General features: G+C 44.4%; 1 protein-coding gene across 2 annotated transcripts in view; it reads left to right on the top strand.

The window, feature by feature from the left end:
* Window positions 1–24,602, top strand: part of MTR (5-methyltetrahydrofolate-homocysteine methyltransferase) — an 80,726-nt gene that overhangs the window by 50,641 nt on the left and 5,483 nt on the right. For both annotated transcript variants that reach the window (XM_045010565.1, XM_045010566.1), the window contains exons 22-29: window positions 1,056–1,156; window positions 3,179–3,246; window positions 5,143–5,263; window positions 11,122–11,203; window positions 17,332–17,430; window positions 18,542–18,617; window positions 21,641–21,796; window positions 22,887–23,083. In XM_045010565.1, coding sequence (XP_044866500.1) covers window positions 1,056–1,156; window positions 3,179–3,246; window positions 5,143–5,263; window positions 11,122–11,203; window positions 17,332–17,430; window positions 18,542–18,617; window positions 21,641–21,796; window positions 22,887–23,083 — 900 coding nt within the window. The remainder of the gene's footprint in view (window positions 1–1,055; window positions 1,157–3,178; window positions 3,247–5,142; window positions 5,264–11,121; window positions 11,204–17,331; window positions 17,431–18,541; window positions 18,618–21,640; window positions 21,797–22,886; window positions 23,084–24,602) is intronic.

Here is a 24,602-nt window from a genome sequence, read left to right on the forward strand (position 1 = left end):
ATAGAGATTGCTGAAAGAACGCTTCATTAGTAGGCAAGCTGAAATTTACGGAGATGCATAATGGAAAGTGTTTTAGCAAGCCCAGAAAAGGCACCGGGGCCCCCAAGAAGGAGATCTGGTGTCTGTTCCTGGATCCGTATAGGAGATAAGATACTCAAAATGTATATTTCTAGTTATATTTTAATATGCAACATTCTTCCCTCTGCCTGGGCTCTGCTTGATGCAGGGAATGGGGGGAGCCATCATGAAGCCTATGACTGCTCCCTGTCCTGCACCAGCCCAGACATGGGATCTTAGCAGCCTATGGATTGCTCTAAGGTATGCCACTGACATAAGGTTCTTGAGGGAGAATCAGTATAGGGGAACTCTGCTTTTGCCACATCACTGGCAGTGCCCTCTGTGTCAGCATTGGGGGTGCATCTGGTGCAGGAGCGCCTTCGTCCAGGTTTACACCCTTGGTAGGTTCTAATCATCAAGGGGAATTCTCTGCTGTCCATTGATGTCCAGAATCTGGCCAATTTGTGTAGCTTGTGTCATATAAAATAGCCAGATTGGACTAGAGAATCTGGACCGTTATTATTGATTTGTAGAAGATTCTAACTCTCTTGGTGTGTGTGTGAAACTTTACTCTTCAATCGCTTTCCATCCATAATTCACTTCCCTTTCAATACAACATTCAAAATAGATCAAAATTATCTCTGAGGCCCAAACATGCACTTGGTTCTGAGCAGTCGTGCTCCGTTGTTCTAATTATTTTATCTAATTAAACTATAATATTAGAGCAATTGTTATTTTTTTAGAGCAGAGGTACTACACAAGTTCAAGTCTATGTAACATTGAACGGAATAGGGTTCAGCTCTAAAACAGCTGACCAGTTAAATCAATCTCAGAAATCAGTTACTTTTCAGTTAATAATTGTCATTAATATTTATTTGTATTGCAGTAGCACCTAGGAGCCCCACTCGTGGACTAGGACCCCATTATGCTAGGTGCTGTACAAACAAATTGAGCCTTCCTTACCATTATAAATACTGAGATGTTTGTTCATCTTGCAGGACCCTTACCATGGCACAATTGTCCTGGCTACTGTAAAAGGAGACGTACATGATATTGGCAAGAATATCGTGGGAGTGGTACTAGGCTGCAACAATTTCAGGTAATGAGCTTAGCTGTTTGTCCTTGTTTTCTTTATGGTATAATAGTCACTTCTCAATTACAATTAAATGTTTAATACTAAAATTTGTTGTGTTAGAAGAAACTAGAGTAGGGCAAAAAGCAAGGGGCAGGATTGCTAGTCCTATGAGTTAAAAACAACAACTAAACCCACAAGATTTTAGAAGAAAAATAAACATTGGGTTACCTTTATGTGCCATCTTGCTTTTGAACCTTTAAGGTCCTTTTTTTTCAACTTTTCTTCATAGCCACAAGCCCTTGAAACTTGAAAGATTTTGTGAAGGTTTTTAATTTTTATTTTTTTTATTTTATTTTTAATTTAAGCTGAGAGGCTCACCTAAGCACTGAGGCCCCACCATCAAAATCCAGGGGAAGTACCCACATGAAAATCCCAGCTTCCTGCCATCAGCTGCTGGGAAGAGGGAAAAGTGAGGGTTTAAGCCAGGGTACTGTCCCAGGATTCCACTTGGGGCCTCTATTTTTATATCCGCCTCTGGCTAATAGGCATCTTATAAATCTGAATTCTTCCCTTTTCTAGCTGCTGGAAAGAAGATTAAACTTTCATAACTTTTTTTTTTTTTTGGTCCCTTATCCAGAACATTTTGGCTGTTGCAAGGGGTGTGGAGGTTAGCAGCAAGCTGAGTACTTGCATACTTGGCTCCTCCCTGACCCTCTGTTTGGCTTCTTTTCCCCATGAATAACTCCACTGTCTGCCAGAGCAGCGTGGAACTGACAGGATTCTTGTTGGTTTCATTGCTGCCCCCCCCCCCCACCCTTGTGAATAGCAGCTTGTGGAACTGACCAGAAGCTTGTCAGCTTTGCTCCACTGCTGCTTTGCACAGTTATGAGCAGTAGCAGAGGCACTTGAGCTACCTGTGCAGATTTAGAAAGGTGACACTGTATTGGTTCATTGTAAGTGTGTTTGGAAAGTTATTTGCACGGTGATAAGGAATAGAAAGTTAGTTTTCTTGTAAAGGAAAGCGTAAGTTCTACATAAGTTCGTGGTACAAGTTGCCTCAATTGCCCAAAGGAAGTGGATTTTTTTGAGCCCTGATGTTAGTTTTTTTGTATTTGTTTTTTTATTCTGTGCCTCTCTTCGCGCCCCCTTCCCACTTTAAAATTTACCACCTTAATGTTTTACCATCAGTAACTTATTGCTTGCTTGCTTGCTTGCTTGCTTACTTACTTCACCACATTAGTATTTGAATAAAATTAAACAGAAAAATGGAAGAATGAGTGAAGTTAAGTACTATCAAAATCATAGTTTCCATACTACTTGTTTAGTTTTATTCACATCTGTTCCCGCTCCATCCCTGTTTAATACATAAATAAAAATACTATGGACATTTTTTAAAATGCAGTTTCTCAGTCCCCTCCTCTCCCTGATACTTTATCATCTGAAATCCCTTCAGGAGCTGAAAGTCCTCCAGGGTCACAAGTATTTCCAAAAATAATAAACCTGCAAAAAGGGATCCACCCCTTTGCTTTCAGATTTCTGTTTCCTTCCTCTATGATAGAATGCTGCAGTACTGGGCCAGTGGTTTATAATGAAGTGTTTTGACCTTCATTAAAAAATGCTCTGTTCTTCTTCGAGTGCTTGCTCATATCTATTCCAGTTAGGTGTGTGCGCGCGCCGGGTGCACAGATGTCAGAACTTTTTCCCTAGCAGCTACCCATCGGTCCGGCTGTGGAGCCCCCTGGAGTGGTGCCTATACGCGCTCTGTATGTGACTCTGCCAGCCCGACCCCTCTTCAGTTCCTTCTTACCGCCAGTGACCGCTGTTGGAACTGTGGTCTCTTGCTCGCTAGTGCTCCACTTCTCCCTAGCTGCTTTACTTATCTACTGTGTATAGTTACCCTATTGTTAGTTATCTTTAGTGTTAAGTATAGTGTTAAGTATAGTTAAACCCCTTCAAGGAGTTACAAAAAGGTGAGTAACTGTTTTTTTTTGTTTTTTGGGGGGGTTAACTTTAAGAAGTCTTGTACCATTACATTTCTTTTCACAGAGTTATCGATTTAGGAGTTATGACTCCGTGTGATAAGATATTGAGAGCTGCTATTGAAAACAAAGCAGGTACAGAGATTTCATTTGTACTTTTCAACTGTTTGATTTTAAACACATTTGAATTATATTGCTGGTGAGGCATACTTTGGAAGTTTGCGATACTTATGAACAGCATGGCAATGCAAAGACTTTACCATAGATAAGTCAGAATTTAAGTGCTTATCTTTTTTTATCGTTATTGCTACTTGTGTTTGGTAATTACTTGACACCTTTTATCCAGGGATTTCAAAACACTTGGCAAAATAATACCTGTGTGAAATCATAAATCCTATTATACCTGTTTCACAGATGAATAAACTGAGGCTTGGAGAGGTTAAGTGATTTGTCCAAGGTGTCACAAGTCAGAAAAAGAGCTAGGAATAGAACTCTTGACCTCTAGAACCATTCTGAGCTTGTAAACCAGTGCATGTTAAAACCAGAATTCATCTTTCTAGGACTATAAAGAACTTCTTGTCTGGACTAAGTCCCAGTTGCTATCAAATTATGTGTTGTGGCTTGGAGGATGTGAACTATGCAGGAATACAGATGGGGAGGTTTGAAAGCACCAATATGGTAGATGAGGGTCCCCAAGGGCTGTGTGTATAGTAATCCAACTCCTTATGCCTTTTGTGAAAGGGCGCATTCACCACCAGTGTGTCCTCTCATGGCTGGGTAACAAGAAGTCCAGCAAACCAAAGTCCAAAACCTTCTATCAGGTCCTCAGTCCCAACTCTGGGCCCTCTGGTCCTCACACCTTTCTCTCAGGGGCTTCGCTGCACCTTCTCCAGTGGCTAGTAGGGGAACCTAGGCCTTCCCACTCTTCTGGGTTCCAGCCCAGGGCCCTGTAGTGAGCAGGCAAGGTCTGTCTATTTAAATCCAATCCTGCTACCTCTCTGGGCTTCTTCCAGCCACAGCCTTTTACAAGGCCTTATTCCCCCACACTTCTCTAAGGGCCAAGGATTTGCAGGACTCTCCCCTGGAATCCCCCAATCAAATTCCAAAGTAAAAATACAAAAGAAAATCCAACTTCTGCCTTCTTCGGGGTTGTTCATTCATCCCTCTCTGGTGCTCTGTTATGTTCCTCAGCTGAGCACTTTCCAGGGCTTTTTCCCTGGAAGTACAGATTCTACACTTGTATCAGGGCTCACCAGTGGAGCCTACTTCGCCCTGGTGACTGCTCCATGTGTCTCCTGGCCTGTGTCTCCATGTGTGACAGACGATCCCAGGGCCAAATCTCCTCTTGGTCTCTCTCCTCACAACCACTCTAGTCCCAGAGAGTTCCTTCCTCTCCTCCCTGCAGCACCTTTCTGCTCCAGATGTTCTGCCTTTAAACTAGACCCTCTCAGTTGGGACTCCTCTTTAACTGAGCCTGCTCTGCACTCCAGGTGCAGCCAGGTAGCATAACTGGCCTCTCAGGCCCACATTAACTCTTTCAGAGTGTGTGCATGGTACACACTCCATCACAGCCTTATTTAAATTTTGAGACTGTGGTACCTTGAACAAAATTTTAAGTGGTTTCTACCATCTGGTTCTTCCATCTTGGATGCCTAACATGGGACACCTTAGGCCTCAAGGTGAGTTGGGAGGTGCCACGGGCCCCTCCCAACTCCAGCTGGAATCAGTAGGAGCTGCACATGCTCAGTATTAGGCCCAAGGTATCCCAGGTTGAGCACCCAAAATCATTTGCCTCTTCTGAAAATGTTGTCTCTTCCAGTTAGGTCAAAACTACCATCCAGTGCTTCTGAAATACTATCTTTTATTAATAGCTGCTGTGTTTTTACGGTACACTTTCTCTCTTTGGTGTCTGAAGCACAAAGCTGATTTTATAAAGTTTAGCTACAGATGAAAAATTGTATTGTGTAACACTTCTTTCCTAAGTAGTGTTGTTGTTTTTTTTTTAACCCATCTTTGTTTAATCTGTAATAGATATAATTGGCCTGTCTGGTCTTATCACGCCTTCTTTGGATGAAATGATTTTTGTTGCCAAGGAAATGGAGAGATTAGAGATCAAGATTCCTTTGTTGATTGGAGGAGCAACTACGTCTAAGTAAGTAAGATATTTTGAGGGAGAGGAGTGCAAATATAAGGGTTTTTTTTTTTTTTTTTTTTTTTTACAGTACATAGAAGAGTAACTCTTCTCCCTGCCATGTATTGCTGCTGTTATAATTTTCATCTCGAGGCTCCCAAAACACTTTTACCACCATGGATCAGATCCCCACCCTCCCAACACCCTCATGCAAGAGGCTGAGAAATTTGGCTCTGATCCAGCAAAACACTTCTGAGTGTACTTAACTTTAATCATATCATGATTATGCCATCATCATAATTATGCCATCGTTTCTCGCCATTATCATCATCATGTTCCAAGGATGCTATGTCCCTTTGCAGATTGACCACCATGGAGATTCTCCTTTAGCTAGACTTTAAGCATATGATGATTGCATTGACTTCAGTGGGCCTATTGGCATGCTTAAAGTTTAAGCATATGTTTAAGTGTTTTGCTGGATCAGGATCGGTGTGTGCAGCACCTTGAGGGTTGAATGTCTCTTAGTAATTTCAGGCATAGACATAATGGCAATGTATTACACTTGATGATTTAATGGAAGATAATTTAAAAAATATCAAAAAGATGCACTCACACTGTATAACTGTGCCATGTAAATGTCCATTCAGGTTTTTTCCCCACCTTTGCGTATTAAAATGAAGGTTGGAAGAGGTTTGGACCTTAAGCAGATATTGTATCTTGTTGACTGAAACCTCAAATATGTTATCAAAAGAAACAAAAAAAGATCCAAAAGAGGTAGCTTTCACAATTATACTGCAGAGTTATCCATAATACCCGCCTTGTGTCTCTCTTTTATACTGGGACCAACACTGCTACAACATCACTGCATATAAAGATTAATATGAGAACTCAGTGGAAAATGTCACTTTATTTCCCTCTTTATGGGCAATATTTTTACATTGCATTGTTAAATGCACAACTCAAGACTTCAGCACACAAAATTGATGGTGCAAAAATGTGGAATTATTTTCACTTCATTTACACTTCTGAAATAATTCTAAGGTTGTAGATGCTTAAATTCTTTTTTTTTTTTTAGTTTAGAAATTAAATATTGAGTGCAAGTTTAAAGTACATATAAACACCTAAATAGATGGCCATGGCTATCTAGTTAATCTTTATTCTTACAATAATGGAGGCCATATAAGAAATATCTGAGTGCCTCATGGTCTTTATTCTCAAAATACCTGTGTGACCTAGGGAAATGGTGTTGGCCCCATTTTACAGATGGGGAGCTGAGGCACAGATTGAGAAGTGACTTGCCCAGGGTGACACAAGAAGTTAGTGGCAGAGCAAGGACTTGAACCCAGTCCAAGGCCAGTGTCTAAACCATGGACCCATCCTTCTGCCCTTTGCTCTCCTGTTTTGGTGTGTAATAAATTTTGCACATCTACATGTTATAATTATGTGTGTGTAATTCATTTTTAATTACTGCATTACTGGACACATCTGTCAAAACTAAGTACCGCATGTAGTTGTGTGTGCAATTCGGCAGTGCTGGAAGCAAGAGTTTAAGGCTGTTGGAAGCCCTAGAGCAGCTGAGAAGATGGTCATTGCAAAGAACATTTTAGAGTCTCTAACTTAGTAATTGTGGTCAAAATCTAACTCTGGCATAACTGAGTGCACCTCTCTTGGAAACCGATGCAGCAAATTCTGTAATGACATAAATGGTGGTGTAAAGTTACATGGTGGGCATAAGTTGGTCAGAAAAATGCTCTTTTGGCATTCGTTTGATGTGCAAAGTGAGTGTAACTTACATGGATGGCAAAGGACAGAATGAGATAAGGCTACAAGAAAATTTCCTGAGTTTCATTCCTGTAACTCGCCCCTTGACGTGTAAGTGATACTTGGTTTGCACACCCACAAAATGCCTCCTCAATTCCACGTACGCTACTTTGACCAAATCCATTTCTTGACCAACTTACTACTTCGAGTGATTGCTCATGTGCATTCCACAATAGGTGTGCGTGCTCGCCACGTGCACCAGTGCTGGAAGTCTTTCCCCCCAACAGTACCCATAGGGGAGTGCCCCTAGTGACACTTGGAGTGGTGTTGCTATGGTGCGGTATAAGGGACACTGCAAGCTTTCCCCACCCTCAGTTCCTTATTGCCGCCAGTGAAGGTGCGTCAGAACTGCTCTGCTCCAGCTTTGCTGTAGCTTCCCTCTTGGACTATGTTAGTTCATAGTTAGTAGTACCTGTAGTTCAAACTAGTTTAGTTTTAGAGTTAGTTGAAGCCTCAACCTTCAAGCCGAGAAGGTGGAGGCAGGGCCGGCTCTAACATTTTTGCCGCCCCAAGCGAAAACAAAGAGCGCTGCCCCAGTCCCCCGAGCGGCGCGTCGCCCCACCCCCCCCGAGCGTCGCATCACGGCGCGTCGCCCCACCCCCCTGAGCGGCGCGTTGCGCCGCCCCTGTCCCCGCCCCCCCGAGCGTCGCATCGCACCGCCCAAGTCCCCGCCCCCCTGAGCACCGTGCTTCTGAAGTCCGCCCCCGCCGAGCGCTGCACTGCCCAAGCCGCCCCCCCCCCCAGCACGGCGCCATGCCTCCCAAGCTCCGCCTCCCCCCAGCGCCACCCGGCCGAACCAAAAAAAACCAAAAACAAACCCCGAGTGCCGCCCCGTCCCAAGGTGCCACCCCAAGCGCGTGCTTGGTAGGCTGGTGTCTGGAGCCGGCCCTGGGTGAAGGAATCCTCGGACTCCCTCTGCTTCAGCACTGGGCGGGGTGGCTATCCCACTCCATGAAGGGGTGGCCAAAATTTTGAATGCCTTGCCCCCTATCTCTAAGAGGGCAGAACGCAAGTACTTCGTGTGGTCCGCTCAGGACCTTGCCCTGTATATAAATGTCAAGGAGCTGAGGGCAGTCCGTCTGGCATGCGCGGCCTTCCGCTCACACCTGGAGGGCAGAGTGGTCAGGGTTCTCACAGACAACACCGCCTCGCTGTTCTACATCAACAGGCAAGGCGGGGCCCGTTCCTCTGCCAGGAAGCCCCCAGGCTGTGGGACTTCTGCATAGCCCACAATATTTGCCTGGAAGCCCACCAGTTACTGGGCGCCCGGAATTCTCGGGCAGATTGCCTGAGCCGAGACTTCTCCTCTCAGCACCAGTGGTCACTCCACCCAGAGGTGGTGCACGGGATTTTCCAAACCTGGGGCACTCCCCAGGTGGACCTCTTCGCGACTCGGCAGAACCACCAGCGTCCCTGCTTCTGCTATGGAGGGGGTTGGGTGTGGGTGCCATCTCCGAAGCCTTCCTCCTGTCCTGGTCAGGCCAGCTCTTCTATGCCTTTCCCCCAATCCTGCGGATTGGCAAGGTCTTAGAAAAGATAAAAATGGACAGGGCCCAGGTCTTCCTGATCGCCCTGGCATAGCCCAGGCAACATTGGTACAGGGCTCTCATGAGCCTGGCTGTCACCCCGCCGTGGCTGTTGCCATCCTGCCAGACCTGCTAACCCAGGACCTGCTAACCTGCTGTCCCCAAACCCTACCTAGCGGCACTCCACCTCACGGCGTGGCTGCTCAATGGTTAGGCCGGGAGGAGATGACTTGTTTGGAATGGGTTCGGCGCGTCCTTCTCAAAAGCAGACAGCCCTCCACATGTCTGGCTTACCTGGCGAAGTGGTCTTGGTTTTCCTGGTGGGCAACCGATCGGGGTGTTCCGCCTGCGACTGCTCCGATTCGGCTTATATTAGACTACCTCCTTCACCTTAGCGCCCTTGTACGTCAAGGTGCACTTGGAGGTGATATCAGCCTTCCACCCGCCTTCCACAGGGCCACATGGTGTTCTCCCATGCCATGACCAGCCGATTCCTTAAAGGTTTGGATCACCTCTTCCTGTATGATAGGCCACCAGTCCCACAGTGGGATCTGAACTTGGTGCTGACCAGGTTGACGGGTCCCCCATTTGAACTGCTAGCTACATGCTCCTGGTCACACCTCTCGTGGAAGGTAGCCTTCTTGGTAGCGATCACATCCACTAGACAGGTCTCGGAGCTCCGGGCCCTGACCTCTGAGCCCCTGTACTTAGTGTTCCTTAAGGATAAGGTCCAGCTCTGCCCACATCCTTCGTTCCTCCCCAAGGCAGTCTCCACCTACCACATGGGTCAGGACATCTTCCTGCCAGTGCCCTGTCCCAAACCCCACGCATCCAGTGAGGAGCGCTGCCTCCACATGCTGGATGTGAGATGGGCTCTGGCTTTTTACTTGGAACGTACAAAACCGTTCAGGAAGTCTTCGCAGCTGTTCATCGCCTCGGCCGAACACGAGAGGTCGGCCAGTCTCCACTCAGCGGTTCTTCAACTGGATCACCTCATGTATTCATACCTGTTACGACCTGGCGGGAGTCCCCCCGCCACCAATTGTAAGGGCAAACTTGACTAGGGTGCAAGCCTCGGCTGCATTTCTGGCCTATGGTCCCCATCAGGACATCTGTAGGGCTGCCATGTGGTCATTGGTTCACACATTCACCTCGCATTACGCGATCGTCTCCCAGACCAGGGAGGACACCGGATTCGGCAGGGCAGTTCTCCATCTCGAGTGTCTGAACTCCTACCCACCTCCAACAGATACAGCTTGGAATCACCTATAGTGGAATGCACATGAGCAATTACTCAAAACAGAAAAGACAGTTACCTTTTCCGTAACCAGTGTTCTTCAAGATGTGTTGCTCATGTCCATTCCACATCCCGCCCTCCTTCCCCTCTGGCAAGAAGGAACTGCAGATGGGGGGAGCATGCAGCGCCCTTTATACTGTACCATAGCGGCGCCACTCCAGGGGTTACTAGGGGTGCTTCCGGCACCAGTGCACATGGTGAGCACGCACATCTGCTGTGGAATGGACATGAGCAACACATCTTGAAGAACACTGGTTACGGAAAAGGTAACTGTCTTATCAAGTTGTAGCGGGATTAGATAAGGTAGCAAATTGAGCAAGCAAGATATTGCTTGCTAGTGGAGTCAACATGTTTTCACACCATTTGTCAGGATGAGTTGCTGAAAAGACCAACTACATAGAATACACTGGGCTAGGATGTGATCTGGCACTCCATCCCTATTCAGCAAAGTGCTTTAGTGCATGCCCAAGATCAGTGGGACTCAGACATGTGCTCCAGCGCTTTGCTGAGTAGCGATGGACTTAAATGCTATGCTGAAGTGTGTGTGTGTGCGCGCGTGAGAGAGAGAGACCGTGTCTCCCTCTAGTGACTGGTCCTATCAGGGACCTTGCAACTTACAAAGTTCCTTCAGTTTAAGTGAGCGGGTGCTTGTACTTTTGGTTCTAAAGGCTGTGGGTTTGTTACATGTAACTACAGTAGAAGGTTTTATGTACTGTCAATCTCAGTACATCAGTTGTCTGTGTTAGTGGAACTCTGTTAAAGGACAAGAGGCCTACTTAAACAGAAGTACTTGTAAGATGTACAGAAGAAACTATAATTTTTTTTTCTGGTGGGTTTAGCCTTGAACATCAACCTCACGGGGTATTATGAGGCTCGATTAATTGGTGAGCACAATTCTGTTCTTGTTACAACCTTTTAAAAGTCAGTGAGGTTACATGTAGGGTAAGCTGGCACAGAATTTGGCCCAATATTTGTAAATAATTTTGATACCCTTGGAAGGAGCCACTGTACATATAAATTATATCTGTGTTTATTGATCAATTTACCGCAGATGAATGGATTAATGTCATCTTCTGTTCTAGTGGTAAATTTAGGATTTCGTTGTCTGCCAAAAGAAATCTTGGCTTTTTAAAAATTTATAAAAAGCACAAGCTTGACAGTGTCTCAGTGCATCATAGTTTTGAAAAGCCTTGTACCTTGGCAACACTTACTTTTGTTCTGTTTTCCCATTTCAGAACACATACAGCTGTGAAAATTGCCCCACGGTACAGCGCACCGGTCATTCATGTCCTGGATGCATCCAAGAGTGTGGTGGTTGTAAGTTCTGGATCACAGTTTTCCCCCTCAGACAGACACACTCCACCCCACCCCTTCCTGTAGTGCTATATATTTTATAAGAAGTGGCCTGATCCTGCAAGTTCACTGTGGGTAAAAGTCACCCTGTGCATGGGGCTAGATCAAGGCCTGTGCACCAGTGAAATCCCACTGAAGCCTATTTTGAGAGCTTAAGTGGGAATGAAGTGTTGCCTAAGTCTTGAGCTGGCCCTTAGTAAAGGGTGCATGTGCAGAACACCCATTCAGGTCCCTTTGCTTAGCTTTTAACTCTTAAGAATGTCACCAAAAAGCCTCTTCCTGCTTTTTAAAAGCTAACTCCTACAGACGAGGCCTGCCTGGTAGTACTCATCATGACACTGTCATCAAGAGGAGGAAACCTGTGGTCAGGGATACCCCCTGGCTAGGCTGGGTTGAGTTCATTGCCAAGCTGGGGAGGGCTCAAAGTATGTCAGCAAGTGAAGCAGTGCTTGAGGTTTTTGTCTTGCCAGTATCCTTTGCAGGCTGGTTCATGAGCTGGACATCAGGCAACTTCCCCTCGGAAGTAATATTCCACACGATCAGGGTGTGGCCAATATATGAATGAAATGGAGGATTAAAAAATTATTCTATAGGAACTCACCGGTTTATCAGTTGGAATTATCTCTTGCATTGAGAGCTGGTCCCAGGGTGATACAAAGTAAGATTTGTTCTCTAGACCCAGCACTGCAGTACATTGCTGGTCATCGCCTTAAGGCGTATTGTTTTAATCCATATCAAATGCCTACTGTATAAAATTGCCAGTATAATATCTACATAAATAAGCACAAGGAAACGCAAATGTGATGAAAAATAAATATCTGCAACTCCTCCACACTGTGTCTGTATCAGATTTCTACGGTGTTGTTATGCTGCTTTTGAATGCTTAAAGCAGTCATGGACAAAATTAAATATTTTAAGAACAGAAAAATATCATAGTGCCACTATACAAGTCCATGGCATGCCCATACCTGGAATACCATGTGCTGTTTTAGTGACTCCATCTCAGAGAATTGGAAGAAGTACAGAGAAGGGCAACAGAAATGGTTAGCGATATGGAACAGCTTCTATATGAGGAGAGATTTAAAAAACCGGCATTGTTCAGCTTGGAGAAGAGATGACTGGAGCACGGGGGATATGATAGAGGTCTATATAATTGTGAATTTTGTGGAGAAAGTGAATAGGGAATTATTATTTACCCCTTCACATAACACACCAATCAGGGGCCACCCAATGAAATTAATAGGCAGCAGGTTTAAAACTAACATAAGGAAGTATTTGCACAATGCAGTCAACCTGTGGAACTCATCAGTAGGGGATGCTGTGAAGGCCAAAAGTATAATTGGCTAAAACAAGAATTAGATAAGTTCATGGAGGATAGGTCCATCAGTGACTATTAGCCAGGGTGGGTCAGGGTTACAACCCCATTCTGACACAGAAAAAGCCCTGGGAGTCTGTCCATGAAGGAAGGGGTTTACCTAGAGGAGTTGTGGGGAAGAAAACCCGTGGAAGGCAGAGCAGGAAGAAACAGGGAAAAAGCAGTGAGTGGGTGTCTGTAAGCTTCTGACTGCTAGAATCTGTGTCTGGACAACAGGGGATGAATCATTTGATAAATTACTCTGTTCTGTTCATTCCCTCTGAACCATCTGGCACTGTACACTGTTAGAAGACAGGCTTCTGGGTTAGGTGAACCATTGGTCTGACTGAGTATGGCCATTCTTATGTTCTCATGTAGATTGTGATATGAATAATAGACATCTCAAATTACATGCTTTTGTTGTAAATATATTATCCTGGGGTTGACTTATGCTTTTTTCAAACTTTGATTCTTAACATTGAATAATTTCTTTTTGGGAGACACCTACAGTACTGTATCTTATAGATATGCCCCCTTGACTCCATAAAAATATCATTTTCATGCTCCACACCGGATGCCTAAAAGCAAAGTATATGTTAACTTTATGGACTCTGGTTTTTCAGTAAGCCAGAAGTTTGAAGAAGCTTTGAGGATTTAAAATTTTAAGTCTTAGTTTTAACACGAACTCTAGAAAATGAGATCGTTTTAAGTGATGATTTTTTCCTAAAATGTTCTTTCATTAAAGACAGCATGCTTTAAATTTTAAAGGAAAGTAAAGACTTAAAGTACTGCCATTGAAAATGACTGATGGTAAAGAAGACAGTTGCTCAAAGGACCTAATAATCCCCTCCAGGGGTAAAGGAGATAAAAACCTTGAGGATGTGGAGAAAAAAAGAGTGTCGCCTTCACTCCATCATCATTTTTCTTCCATATCCTCCCGGCCTCAGGATCTACATTTGGGAAGAGGATCTGCCAAATGCTGGCAGAGACAGAGGACAGCTGTGCTCTGGTGTCATTTCTCCTGCCTCTGACCTGCAGTCTCACAGAGATTTCCCCACTGGAATTAATGCTAATGGGGGTCTGCATTTTCTTACTGGATTCCCTCTTCCGAAACACCCTCAGGTGGGACATTCCCAGGGGAAGCAGCTGCTGGCATGAAAGATAAACCCTGTGCCTCTGCAATGCCTTTATGTATATGTCCCTGGACTAAATCAGATCCAGTGAGACACAGGGTTTCTGTGCATCAACCTCCCAGCCCATTCTGTGGGAAGAAAATGCTTGTTATGGACAAAATCTGAGCAGCATTGTGAAAAAAGTTTTTTTTAGGATTAAGCTGAATTGCCCAAATGTGAAAAAAGCCGAGAACTGAAAAAAGCTAACACACACCCCGATCTAACTGCAGTTTGCTCACTTGAGATGTTCTTACAATTTCCTGATTGAATCTGGCTGACTTGCTTCTCAATTACTATCATTGGCTAGCCCATTGTATTTAAGTGCCTGTTTCCACAACTACAGTGGCATAATGAATAATTTAAGAGACCTTGATTATAATTCAAGGCATTTTGCAGTGACAAGCTATTGAACTGGGTGAGGCTAGTTACTGATTCATTGTCTTCTGATCTGTAACTGTTATAGAAGATAGCGGTGTAGGGCTAAGACAGATGCTGGTGCATTCAAACTACCCACCGAGGGAGTTACGGGGTATGTGCTGTTCCTCAGAACAGGAAAATAGCTTATAGCAAAGAATGTGGAATCCTCTGACTGAGCCTTGGCCTGGTTCCTGTGCCTGTTTAGAGTCTGTTAGTGGTCTCCTTCTCTCAGCACTTTCCTCAGCCAGGCTGAACTCTCATACCATCATACATGCACTGTCTTTATTTTTTTTTTTTTGGAACATGGACAGAAAAAGAACATGTCCTAATCATGTAAAGGACTCTAGGAGCCACATCCTAACTGCAGTAGATACACAGTCAAAACATGCTTTATAACACCCACTTATTTCGGTCCTTCCTACCTCCAGCAAATTGACCCTGTATAAGGCGAGGTTCATTAACTTCTGGGGCATCCCCTTGTGGCTCTGTCTGGGGATCAGTTCTCGTCTGGTCTGGCGCCCACTTGTGTCAGTCACTCTGTCTCAGCAGTGGTCTCTCCTGTATTTCACAGCACTCCCTTTCCATGACTCGGCCCCCTTGCAAGGTCACTGTATAGTCTTCCCCTTCTGTGGTATCAGAGTCCCCCCAGACCAGCTGTCTGTGCACCATCCCAGGCAGTGTTCTGTGCCAATTCCCAGTCTGTGCCACTTCCCCAGAGGTCGGGAAGGGAAGCTGGACCCACCTACTAATCCACGTTGCAGCCCCAGGGACCCAGTCAGTAGCAGCCAAGGTCTACGCAGTTTCAATACTCACTGCTCTTTCCCTCTGTTTCTTCCTACTCTGCCTTCCACAGGGTTTCTTCCCCACAACTCCTCTGAGTAAACCCCTTCCATCAGGGACAAGCTCCCAGGGCTTTTCCTATGTCCAGAGAGTGAGTGCAGACCCTCTCCCTCAAGCCCTTTTCTGTTCTCAACTCCCTGGCTTTATACAAGCCCAGCCTGCTCCTGCTTAGCTAGACTTCATCTTCAGTTAACACTTGTCACTGAAGCCTGACTCTCCCCGTCACCTCCCCCCCCTGCCCCCAGATGTGGCCTGTATGGTTAATGGGACCCTTCTGAGGCCCATAACCACTTCAGGGCTGGTGTGGGATGAATGCGCTGTCACACAGTGCCTCTGCTCTCTCCCCACATGGATACTGTGCCTTCTCTCCCTGTACCCTCCCCTGGAAATTTATGCTGTGCATCCTCCAATTTCTTTGCAGGCATCTTTCCTCAATGGGGAGAGAAAGGATTGGGTCTCAACAGCTCCTTTTCTTCTCCTCTGTGCAGCACTGGGTGGCTGTCACTCTGTGCCAGATGCTGCCCTTCTCGTCTGGCAGTGAAGACAGAATGGGTGACAGCACCCCTTGCCACCTCCCCATAGTGACAGGGCAGGTAGACGCGGTTTAGTTCATTCTTTATGTATGAAGTATTGGTCATTTTCAATTGGTTCCTTTCCCTTAAACTAGCCATTAACTAATGACTAACATTTAGCTAATTCCTAGGATGATTGCTATCCGGGCATCAACTAATGTCTTGGGCTTTATTTTGACTTTATATTAGGGAGGTGGCTGCTGGTAGGTGGGGACACATCTGGAATTACCATATATACTCGTTCATAAGCCAAATATTTTTGGTAAAGAAATGACGCATCAAAGAGCAGGGGTCAGCTTATAAACGGGTCTACACCAAAATTTGATTATTTTAAACTCTATGGAATCAGTGAATTGAATATCTAATACATTGTCGTTTTGTTTACCTGGAGCGTCTGCAGGCATAGAGCCCCTCAGCTCCCTGTGGCCGCGGTTCGCCCTTCCCAGCCAATGGGAGCTGCGGGAAGTGGTGCACCTTCCCCTCCTTCCATCTGCGGATGGTTTCCAACAGCTCTTCTGGGCCAGGAACAAGAGGGGTGCAGGTGGTGAGGAACAAACCACGAGTAGGATTGGTCCCATCTGAGGGAGTCTTGACAGCAAGGAGGAGAGGGAGGCAGGGTGCATCAGATTCTGTGCCTTTATGGGGATTGTTTCTTTCGGCACTCTCAGAAAGGCCAGAGAGCTGACAATGGATGGCGGGGCTAGAAGGTATAGCCTGGCTGCACCAGTCAGTGTTAGTTTGAAGTATTGCTTTAATATGTTAGTCTCTCACCTACAATATAATGATTTACTAGCTCACTGGTAGTTTAGTGATGGGACTGGGCTCTTCATTATCACCCTGAGCTAGATAAAAACTGTCACAGTTCAGGGATACTGCACCTGTGTTCCTTCTCCAAGCTCCACCAAAGGCACCTGCTCTAGGCTCCTGGCTCTGTACCCATCACTTCTGATCACACACCCGTGTCTCCCTTCCTGACTGTCATTGCCAGCAGTCACAACTTATCACACAGCTCTTTCCAAGCAAACATTTATTCTTAAGATGAAAGCATTACAGGGAAAACATTAAAACAACAAAAGAATCTACAGACATGCTAATAAGCTTACCCCAGAGATCACCCCAACTCCAACAAGGGTTCTGGCAGGGACTCAGGCCTTCAAACCACATAAAGGGGGTTTTCTGTGGTTACAAGTTCATAACACCCAGCACACCCATGAATAGGTCAGTCTTTCCTTAATACAGCTTGAGCCTTTGATCTTGAGACTCCAGGAGCAGGTAGTAAGCAGACGGTGGTCCCCTCTTCAGGCTCTAGCTTCCAACAACTGGGGTTTTGCATAAATGGAGGTGGGTAATTTGTATTCACCTCTCCATAGAGATTTTCCAGGCAAACCACTTGACACTGTTTGTCCCAAGAGTCCATTCTTGTCTGGCACATCGTTCAGTATAGTCCTTTGAAGTTCATAACACTTTCCATGGTTCACATCCTGTTTCCTCCCAGAGAGATGGTATGTAGAACCCTGGCCCACAATAATACATGAACCATTAATGTAATACACTGGACCCCAAATGTACCAAAACCTAATTCAGTAAGGCCTCCCAAGGATATTTTAGGAAATTGCGATGTTGGTCACAAAACCCACAGAAGCTGCAGCATGAAAGGCTGACGACTCACTTTGAAGTTCAAACTTGTCCATTCTGCAGCAGCTTTCCTACTGCTAAAATTCCCTTTTACTTTCTCAGTGCTCTCAGCTGCTAGATGAAAACCTGAAAGATGATTTCTTTGAAGAAATAATAGAGGAGTATGAAGACGTTAGACAGGACCACTATGAGTCTCTCAAGGTAAAAAAAAAAAAAAAAAAAAAAACTGCGTTGTGTATTGATTTAAATTCTTTCCCTTCTAAAATGATTGGTCCTTTTATCATTATTGCTTGTAAAACAAATTCCATATATTAATGATCTTTGGGCATATTTCCATCAATTTAAAACATATAGTACAAATCATTAATTTACAAAAGGCAACATGAAATGGAATTGTCCAGCCCACAAAGGAAACTACCCAACTCTCACCACTCACTCAGGAAAGGCCTGATTGTCATTGTTTAATATTTACACTGCAGTGGTGTCCAAGATTAGGGACCTGCACAGTAATTGAGATGAAGGCCTGGACAAGAGTTTTAGCTGTCTGGACAGAAAGCCAAGGCTCAGTTTTAGAAATGTTGGTAGGGAGAAAGAATTGATTTGGAGACAGACTGAATATGAGGGATGAGACTATGGAATGCACTGAAGACACCTAGGTCCTCTGTCTGACAAAACAGACAACGAAGCATGCTCGAAGGTCAACCACCTCTGACTTTGGCCTCTTTGCAAGTGAAGTTGATTCCAAAACTTAGGGTCCTCTGCTGGGAACATCTTGCTAAAGTTTCCCATAATTGCACTACCACTGGTGCAGCAACTCTGGGGACTATGGTGTAGACCAAGGGTGAATTCCTGACCCCATTGAAGTCAATGGCAAAATTTGTATTGACTTCACCGGGCCAGAATTTCATCCTATGTATCGGGAAACACTTGCGGTTTTTATGGCTGTCATCTAGACTTGCTCTGAGCAAGGTTAGACAACCGAGGTAAAATGCAGCACCTTCCTATGCATTTGTGCTCATTTTTTTTAAACTAATAAAAGGAACTTAAATTTATGTGGGCAGATTAATGCTTGATAATCTTATAGACTAAATCAACTAGAAATGTCTGTCCATTAAGAGTAGTACAGTAAATTGACAAGCTCATTGTAAAGTACATTTTATATTAGTCTTACCAAGATACTTGCTAGATGATGAAATTAAAGCTGTCCTCAGATGTATCATCAACAAAATCATTTCAGACTGTAACAAGGCCATTGAAGTTACTTTGTTCAAAGCTGAGAGGTTATATAAATGTATCTTTTATTTCCATACAGGAAAGAAGATATTTATCATTGGAGCAAGCTAGGAGAAAAGGTTTCCATAATGACTGGCTATCAGACTATAAACCCGGTCAGTTTACATTTTTTTAATTGAACACTTAATATTTGATAACCTCACTGGATATAGCTGTGTGGTCTCCTGTCAGAGGGAGCAGCATGACTTGAAAATTAAATTAGTATTGTGACAAAGTTCTTCCTCTACCTTGGTAGGTCCTGCGCTTATTGTATGGGTCAACTCCTCCTGTGTCTGATCAGGAGTGGGGAGGTTTGGGGGAAACCCGGGGCCGCCCTCTACTCCGGGTTCCAGCCCAGGGCCCTGTGGACTGCAGCTGTCTGTTGTACCTCCTGTAACAGCTGCATGACAGCTACAACTCCCTGGGCTACTTCCCCATGGCCTCCTCCAAACACCTTCTTTATCCTCACCACAGGACCTTCCTCCTGGCGTCTGATAACACTTGTATGCCTCAGTCCTCCAGCAGCACACCCTCTCACTCTCAGCTCCTCACATGCGCACCACAAACTGAAGCGAGCTCCCTTTTTAAACCCAGGTGCCCTGATTAGCCTGCTTCAATTGATTCTAGCAGCTTCTTGATTGGCAGGTGTTCTAATCAGCCTGTCTGCCTTAATTGTTTAAAGTTCCTGATTGTTCTGGAACCTTCCCTGTTACCTTACCCAGGGAAAGGGGACCTATTTAACCTGGGGCTAATATATCTGCCTTCTATCACTCTCCTGTAGCCCTCTGGCCTGACCCTGTCACAGTATCTATTGAATTTGAAGGGATTGTTGTTGCACAGATGAGAGATCAGTGGCCTAAAATGAAGTGTTCTCATCCCCGTGCTTGCAGATGTTTGGCCCCATTACATTTATTTTTGTTCCTTCTGATTTCCAGCTTGTGAAACTTTCCAACTTTTATACATTGCCAAAAAGTGAGTGTTGTACATCAGTTTAAAACCAAAGATCCATTATAGTACATATAATCAAATCATAGAAATGTAGGATTGGAAGGTGCCTCAATATGCCATCTAGTCCAGTCCCCTACACTTAAGGCAGGACTAAGTAATAACTAGACCATTCTTGACCACTGTTTGTCTAACCTGTTCTTAAAAACCTCCAATGACAGAGATTCCACAACTTCTCTAGGTGTGCACTCAATAGTGCCTACTTTCACAGGGCCAAAATGCAGCACTCAGTTTCTAGTAACTAATCTTTATAAAGGTCCCTCCTAAGGTAGCAGAAAAGGTGGGAAGATGCAAATGCTGGGCCAGTAGCTACATGATAACAAGGACCCACCACTGCACATGCACCCTCACCACCCCATCCTATTGGATGTATGGGAGTTGCAAAAGCTCCTGCAGCTTCCCGACTAGGTTTTATGTGGAACTTCACAGCACACAATGCTGGTGAACTGGGCTGTGCCTGAGTAGAAAAGTTGGATATAAAGCATAGGTGGGCAAACTACAGACCATGGCCACATCCGGCCTGCAGGACCGTCCTGTCCGGCCCATGAGCTCCTGACCTGGGAGGCTAGCCCCCGGACCCTCCCCCTGCTGTTCCCCCTCCCCCGCAGCCTAAGCTCACTGCGCCACCGGTGCAATGCTCTGGGCAGTGAGCTCCTGGGGCAGCGCAGCTGCAGAGCCGGGGCCTGACCCCATGCTCTGTGCTGCGCGGCTGCCTGTCCTGGTGCAGCCACGCTGCCAACCACCAGTGCTCCAGGCAGCGTGGTAAGGGGGCAGGGAGCTGGGGGGGAAGTTGGATAGAGGGCAGGGAAGTTCAGGGACTGGTCAGGGGCCAGGGGTGTGGATAGGGGTTGGGGCAGTCAGAGAGAGGCGAACAGGGGGGGTTGAATGGGAGCAGGGCTCCCGGGTGGGCAGTCAGGAAGGAGAGGAGGGGTTGGATGGGGCAGTGGGGGTAGTTAGGGGCGGACTGTCCAGGGGCGGTCAGGGAGAAGGGGTGGTTGGACAGGGCAAGGGTCCTGGGAGGGCAGTCAGGAAGGAGGGTGGGGGTTGGATGGGGCGGGAGGTCCGGGAGCAGGCAGGGGACAGAGAGCAGGTGGGGTGGATGGGGCAGAGGTCGCCGGGAGGCCGTCAGAGAACGGGGGAGGTTGGATGGGGCAGAAGTCCGGGGGGGGGGCCATCAGGAGGCACAAGAAGCAGGGGGGGCGGATAGGGGGCGGAGGCCAGGCCACACCTGGCTGTTTGGGGAGGCACAGCCTCCACTAACCGGCCTGCCATACAATTTCAGAAACCCAGTGCAGCCCTCAGGCCAAAAAGTTTGCCTGTCCCGATATAAAGCATCAATATAGAAAGCATTTAGTGGAAGGTAGTCTATGCATCTGCCCAGTTCTGACATATTCTAAGCCCTATGATCAACAAAATACTGTAACTTCATGAGTCCAACACAATTATGTACCAATCAGTATTGATTTGGATGAACTAATGAAGGAACTTTAAATTTCATATGTCAAGACTAAGGCCTGATAATCTTCTAGGCCAGTGTAGTGGCCTAGACGATTATCTAGACCAGATAATAGTGATATGGTAGTTAGATTGACTTCAGTTTATTGTGGCAGTCTTCTGAAGGATGACAACTTTAAATACTTCATGTGGCACACAGATGCTGATAAGAGTTCAAAAGCACAGGGAACGAGAAAACTAAGTTATAAATGGTAGTGATGGTTTATGTTTCCTTGCTGTGTTGTGTACAGTAGGACCTCCGAGTTATGAACCTCTCGGGAATGGAGATTGTTCGTAACTCTGAAATGTTTGCAACTCTGAACAAAATGTTACAGTTGTTCTTTGAAAAGTTTACCAACTGAACATTGACTTAATATGGTTGTGAAACTTTACTATGCAGAAGAAAAATGCTGCTTTACCTTTTTTTTTTTAAGTAGTTTATGTTGAACACAGTATTGTATTTATTTTTATTTTTTGTCTCTGCTGCTGCCTGATTGCATATTTCCAGTTCCAAATGAGGTGTGTGGTTAACTGGTCAGCTCGTAACTCTGGTGTTCATAACTCTGAGGTTCTACTGTATGTAAAAGATTCAACAATATGTGATAATTCCCAAATGACAAACTACTTTAAACTTCTACAGTTAAACCTAAATTCTTTGGTACTCAAGTTTTTGAAGATTATAACCTGGAGAGGCTGGTGGAATACATTGACTGGAAGCCTTTTTTTGATGTCTGGCAACTTCGGGGCAAATATCCCAACCGAGGATTTCCTAAAATTTTTAATGATAAAGCAGTGGGTGAGTATTGAAATAGCATTTCTTGTATGAAGGCAATGCAGACAGATCAGTTATTTAAAATATATATTCTGATCACAAATACACAGGAGAAACTTCAATTGAATCAGAAATTGTTTTAATAAAATGTTGGTAGAAAAGATTAATAATGAAAAGTAAGTGGGGAATTATTTAGGCCCCAACTGTAAAGAGGTCACTTGTGTATATAAAAACAAAGGAAAATATTTTGATGATGGGGAAAAAATTATAGAAGGCTTGATATGTCGATATTCATTGTTGGACAACATCACTAGAAGCCCTAGGTCCCATTATAGAATCATAGATATGCATAATCCTGAAAGTACTTTTTAAAAGACCATTGGAACATATGTAATAAAGCTGCAAGTGTATCCAAACCTCTAAAAACTAGTGTTCTTTCTACTATACTATATTTAGAGCCCTGCAAATCCGCAGATAGCAGCTTTATAGCTGCGGATAGTTGTGGACCATGTTTGCGGATCACAGATCGGATGCGGCTACAAATTTTATATCCACACAGGGTTCTGACTATATTGGATAGCCAGATAATTTGGTGTAAATATGAAGTATTTAATATACACTAGCAGAGTTAAGTGAGCTAAGGAACGGATACTATCAAAGTGAGGATGGTTTATGTGGTCTTGTGTGTTTGGATAAGCAAGACACTGGGGCTCACTCTTTTAAAGCAGTATGGAATGGTTACCAGTAGTGGATTACAGCACAGAGTCTGTGAGGTGTTTAGGTGTAAGGGGGTCCCAACCACAATCTAATGATTTCTGGGGTATTTTAGGTACTTTCATGTACAGTCTGTCCACATCACTTATTCTGCTCCACCTTTTTTACTGTACTAGAATTCTACTGGCTGAAGTATTTGTGCAGCAGGTGTACTGTTACAACTGTGTAACCATGACAGCGCTGACACCTCTGTTAGCAACAGCTAAAATGCTACAGCAGTAACCAATAAGAAAGATGACTGAGGAAATAGTAGGATTATCCATAAAGTGTATTTATTTAAAAAGAGGGGAGGAGGAAGCTGGAAAGTTGGTTAAAGTTATAATGTCTCTTTTTTTGTTAGGAGAAGAAGCCAAAAGAGTTTATAATGATGCTCAGACCCTACTAAAAACTTTGATTAGCCAAAAGAAGTTGCAAGCCAGCGGCCTGGTTGGGTTCTGGCCAGCGCAGAGTGTTCAAGATGATATTCATTTATACGTAACGGAAGAGGCATTGCAGTCTGCAGAACCAATAGCTAAATTTTATGGCTTAAGGCAACAGGTAGGAAGATGGAGTATTTGCTGACCTAGTATAAAGTTCTTTGTGTTGGCTTGTCAAGATGGAACAAAGGGATTATATTAAAGTTCATGTTGAAAATGAAGTTAGCTATAATCTGTGAGAGCAATCTACAAAGGAAGAGTCATCTCCTGATTCCGTCTGCCTTTTTCAAAAATTATTATGAGTTAACATAAGATCTGTGAATGGTGAAACAGTGTATTACAGAACACTCCTTAGATTTCATTTTTTCAGATTCTTTTTCTTCTAATATTTTAGAAGCCATAAAGCACCGTTGTGCATCTATCATGCTTCATAACTTCATAATCAAGACCCTGTGTACCCAACCTACATTTTGCACCAAGATCCTCCATCACACTGGAAATTCTGTGGGAGCTTAATTTATACTAAAAATGAGATTTTTTGAATGAATTAAGTATGAACATTATTAATGTCTGTCCTGCAGTTATCTGCAGTCTTTATTTTTGTTTAATTCTCACCTGGGGAAACAGTTGAGAATAAACACATTTATTAGCCATTTCTGTTAACAGATTAGAAGCAAAATAGTTAATTATTGACATTTTAAATGATCATCTTTAGGTTTGCATTAACAACCCATTCACGTGAATGGAGAAGTTTGGATTTCTCAGAGTTACTGCTTCAAGCTATCCTGGGAAAATAATGTTGGTTCAGTTTATGCTTAGTTCATATTTTTAGAGTTATCTTTACGATCTTTAGAAACAGAATTTAAAAAAATATATAAACTGAATTTCTGGAGCACAGTTTTGTGTACAAGTGTGGATTCTGTGACACATGCTGCAGGATTTTGTCTAAGGTACCAGCGTTGTTAGAGGGACACTGTCAGTTTACAAACCACACTTCCATCTGAAATTTTTTTTACTGCTGTTGTTACAAGCAAACCTTAAGATTACTAGAACTGAGAGATTTTTTCCCCTGCTTTGTTTTATGTCTTTGACAGCACTTTTATTATAGCCTGTTTTACTAATCCTCTTGTTCGGTCCAACAGTTGCCTCTGTTTGTGTAGGTCTTTCAATCAGCAACAGGGGAGAGAAAAATGTTCTTTAAAAATGTGAAAACATGGTTGCAAAATTAGTTCTGGGTCTCACAGGTCGGATGTTGTACACAGTTACTTTTGTCTCTTTGTTTTACTGATTGGATTTCAATATGAGTGTCTCTTTACAGGCTAATCCCATTGGTCTATCATCTAATATGCTGATCCTGGGCCTTAGCATAAACTTCACTTTGAAAAGATGGAAGGCATCATACATCTAGGCCTGGCATATACTTGCCTCCTGCTATTTACAAGAATATCTTGTACCTAGAAGTCCTTGTGGTTTAAAAATAACAATTTCTCGCCTATTGAGGGAAAGTAGATGGACCCATTTCTAGGCCTGCCTGAGTAATGGGGGGAGGAGGGGAGAGAGAGAGAGAGCTCAGTGGTTTGAACATTGGCCTGCTAAACCAAGGGTTGTGAGTTCAATCTTTGAGGGAGCCACTTAGGGAT

The sequence above is a fragment of the Mauremys mutica genome, chromosome 3 (genome assembly GCF_020497125.1).
Source record: "Mauremys mutica isolate MM-2020 ecotype Southern chromosome 3, ASM2049712v1, whole genome shotgun sequence".
Classification (NCBI taxonomy): domain Eukaryota; kingdom Metazoa; phylum Chordata; order Testudines; family Geoemydidae; genus Mauremys; species Mauremys mutica.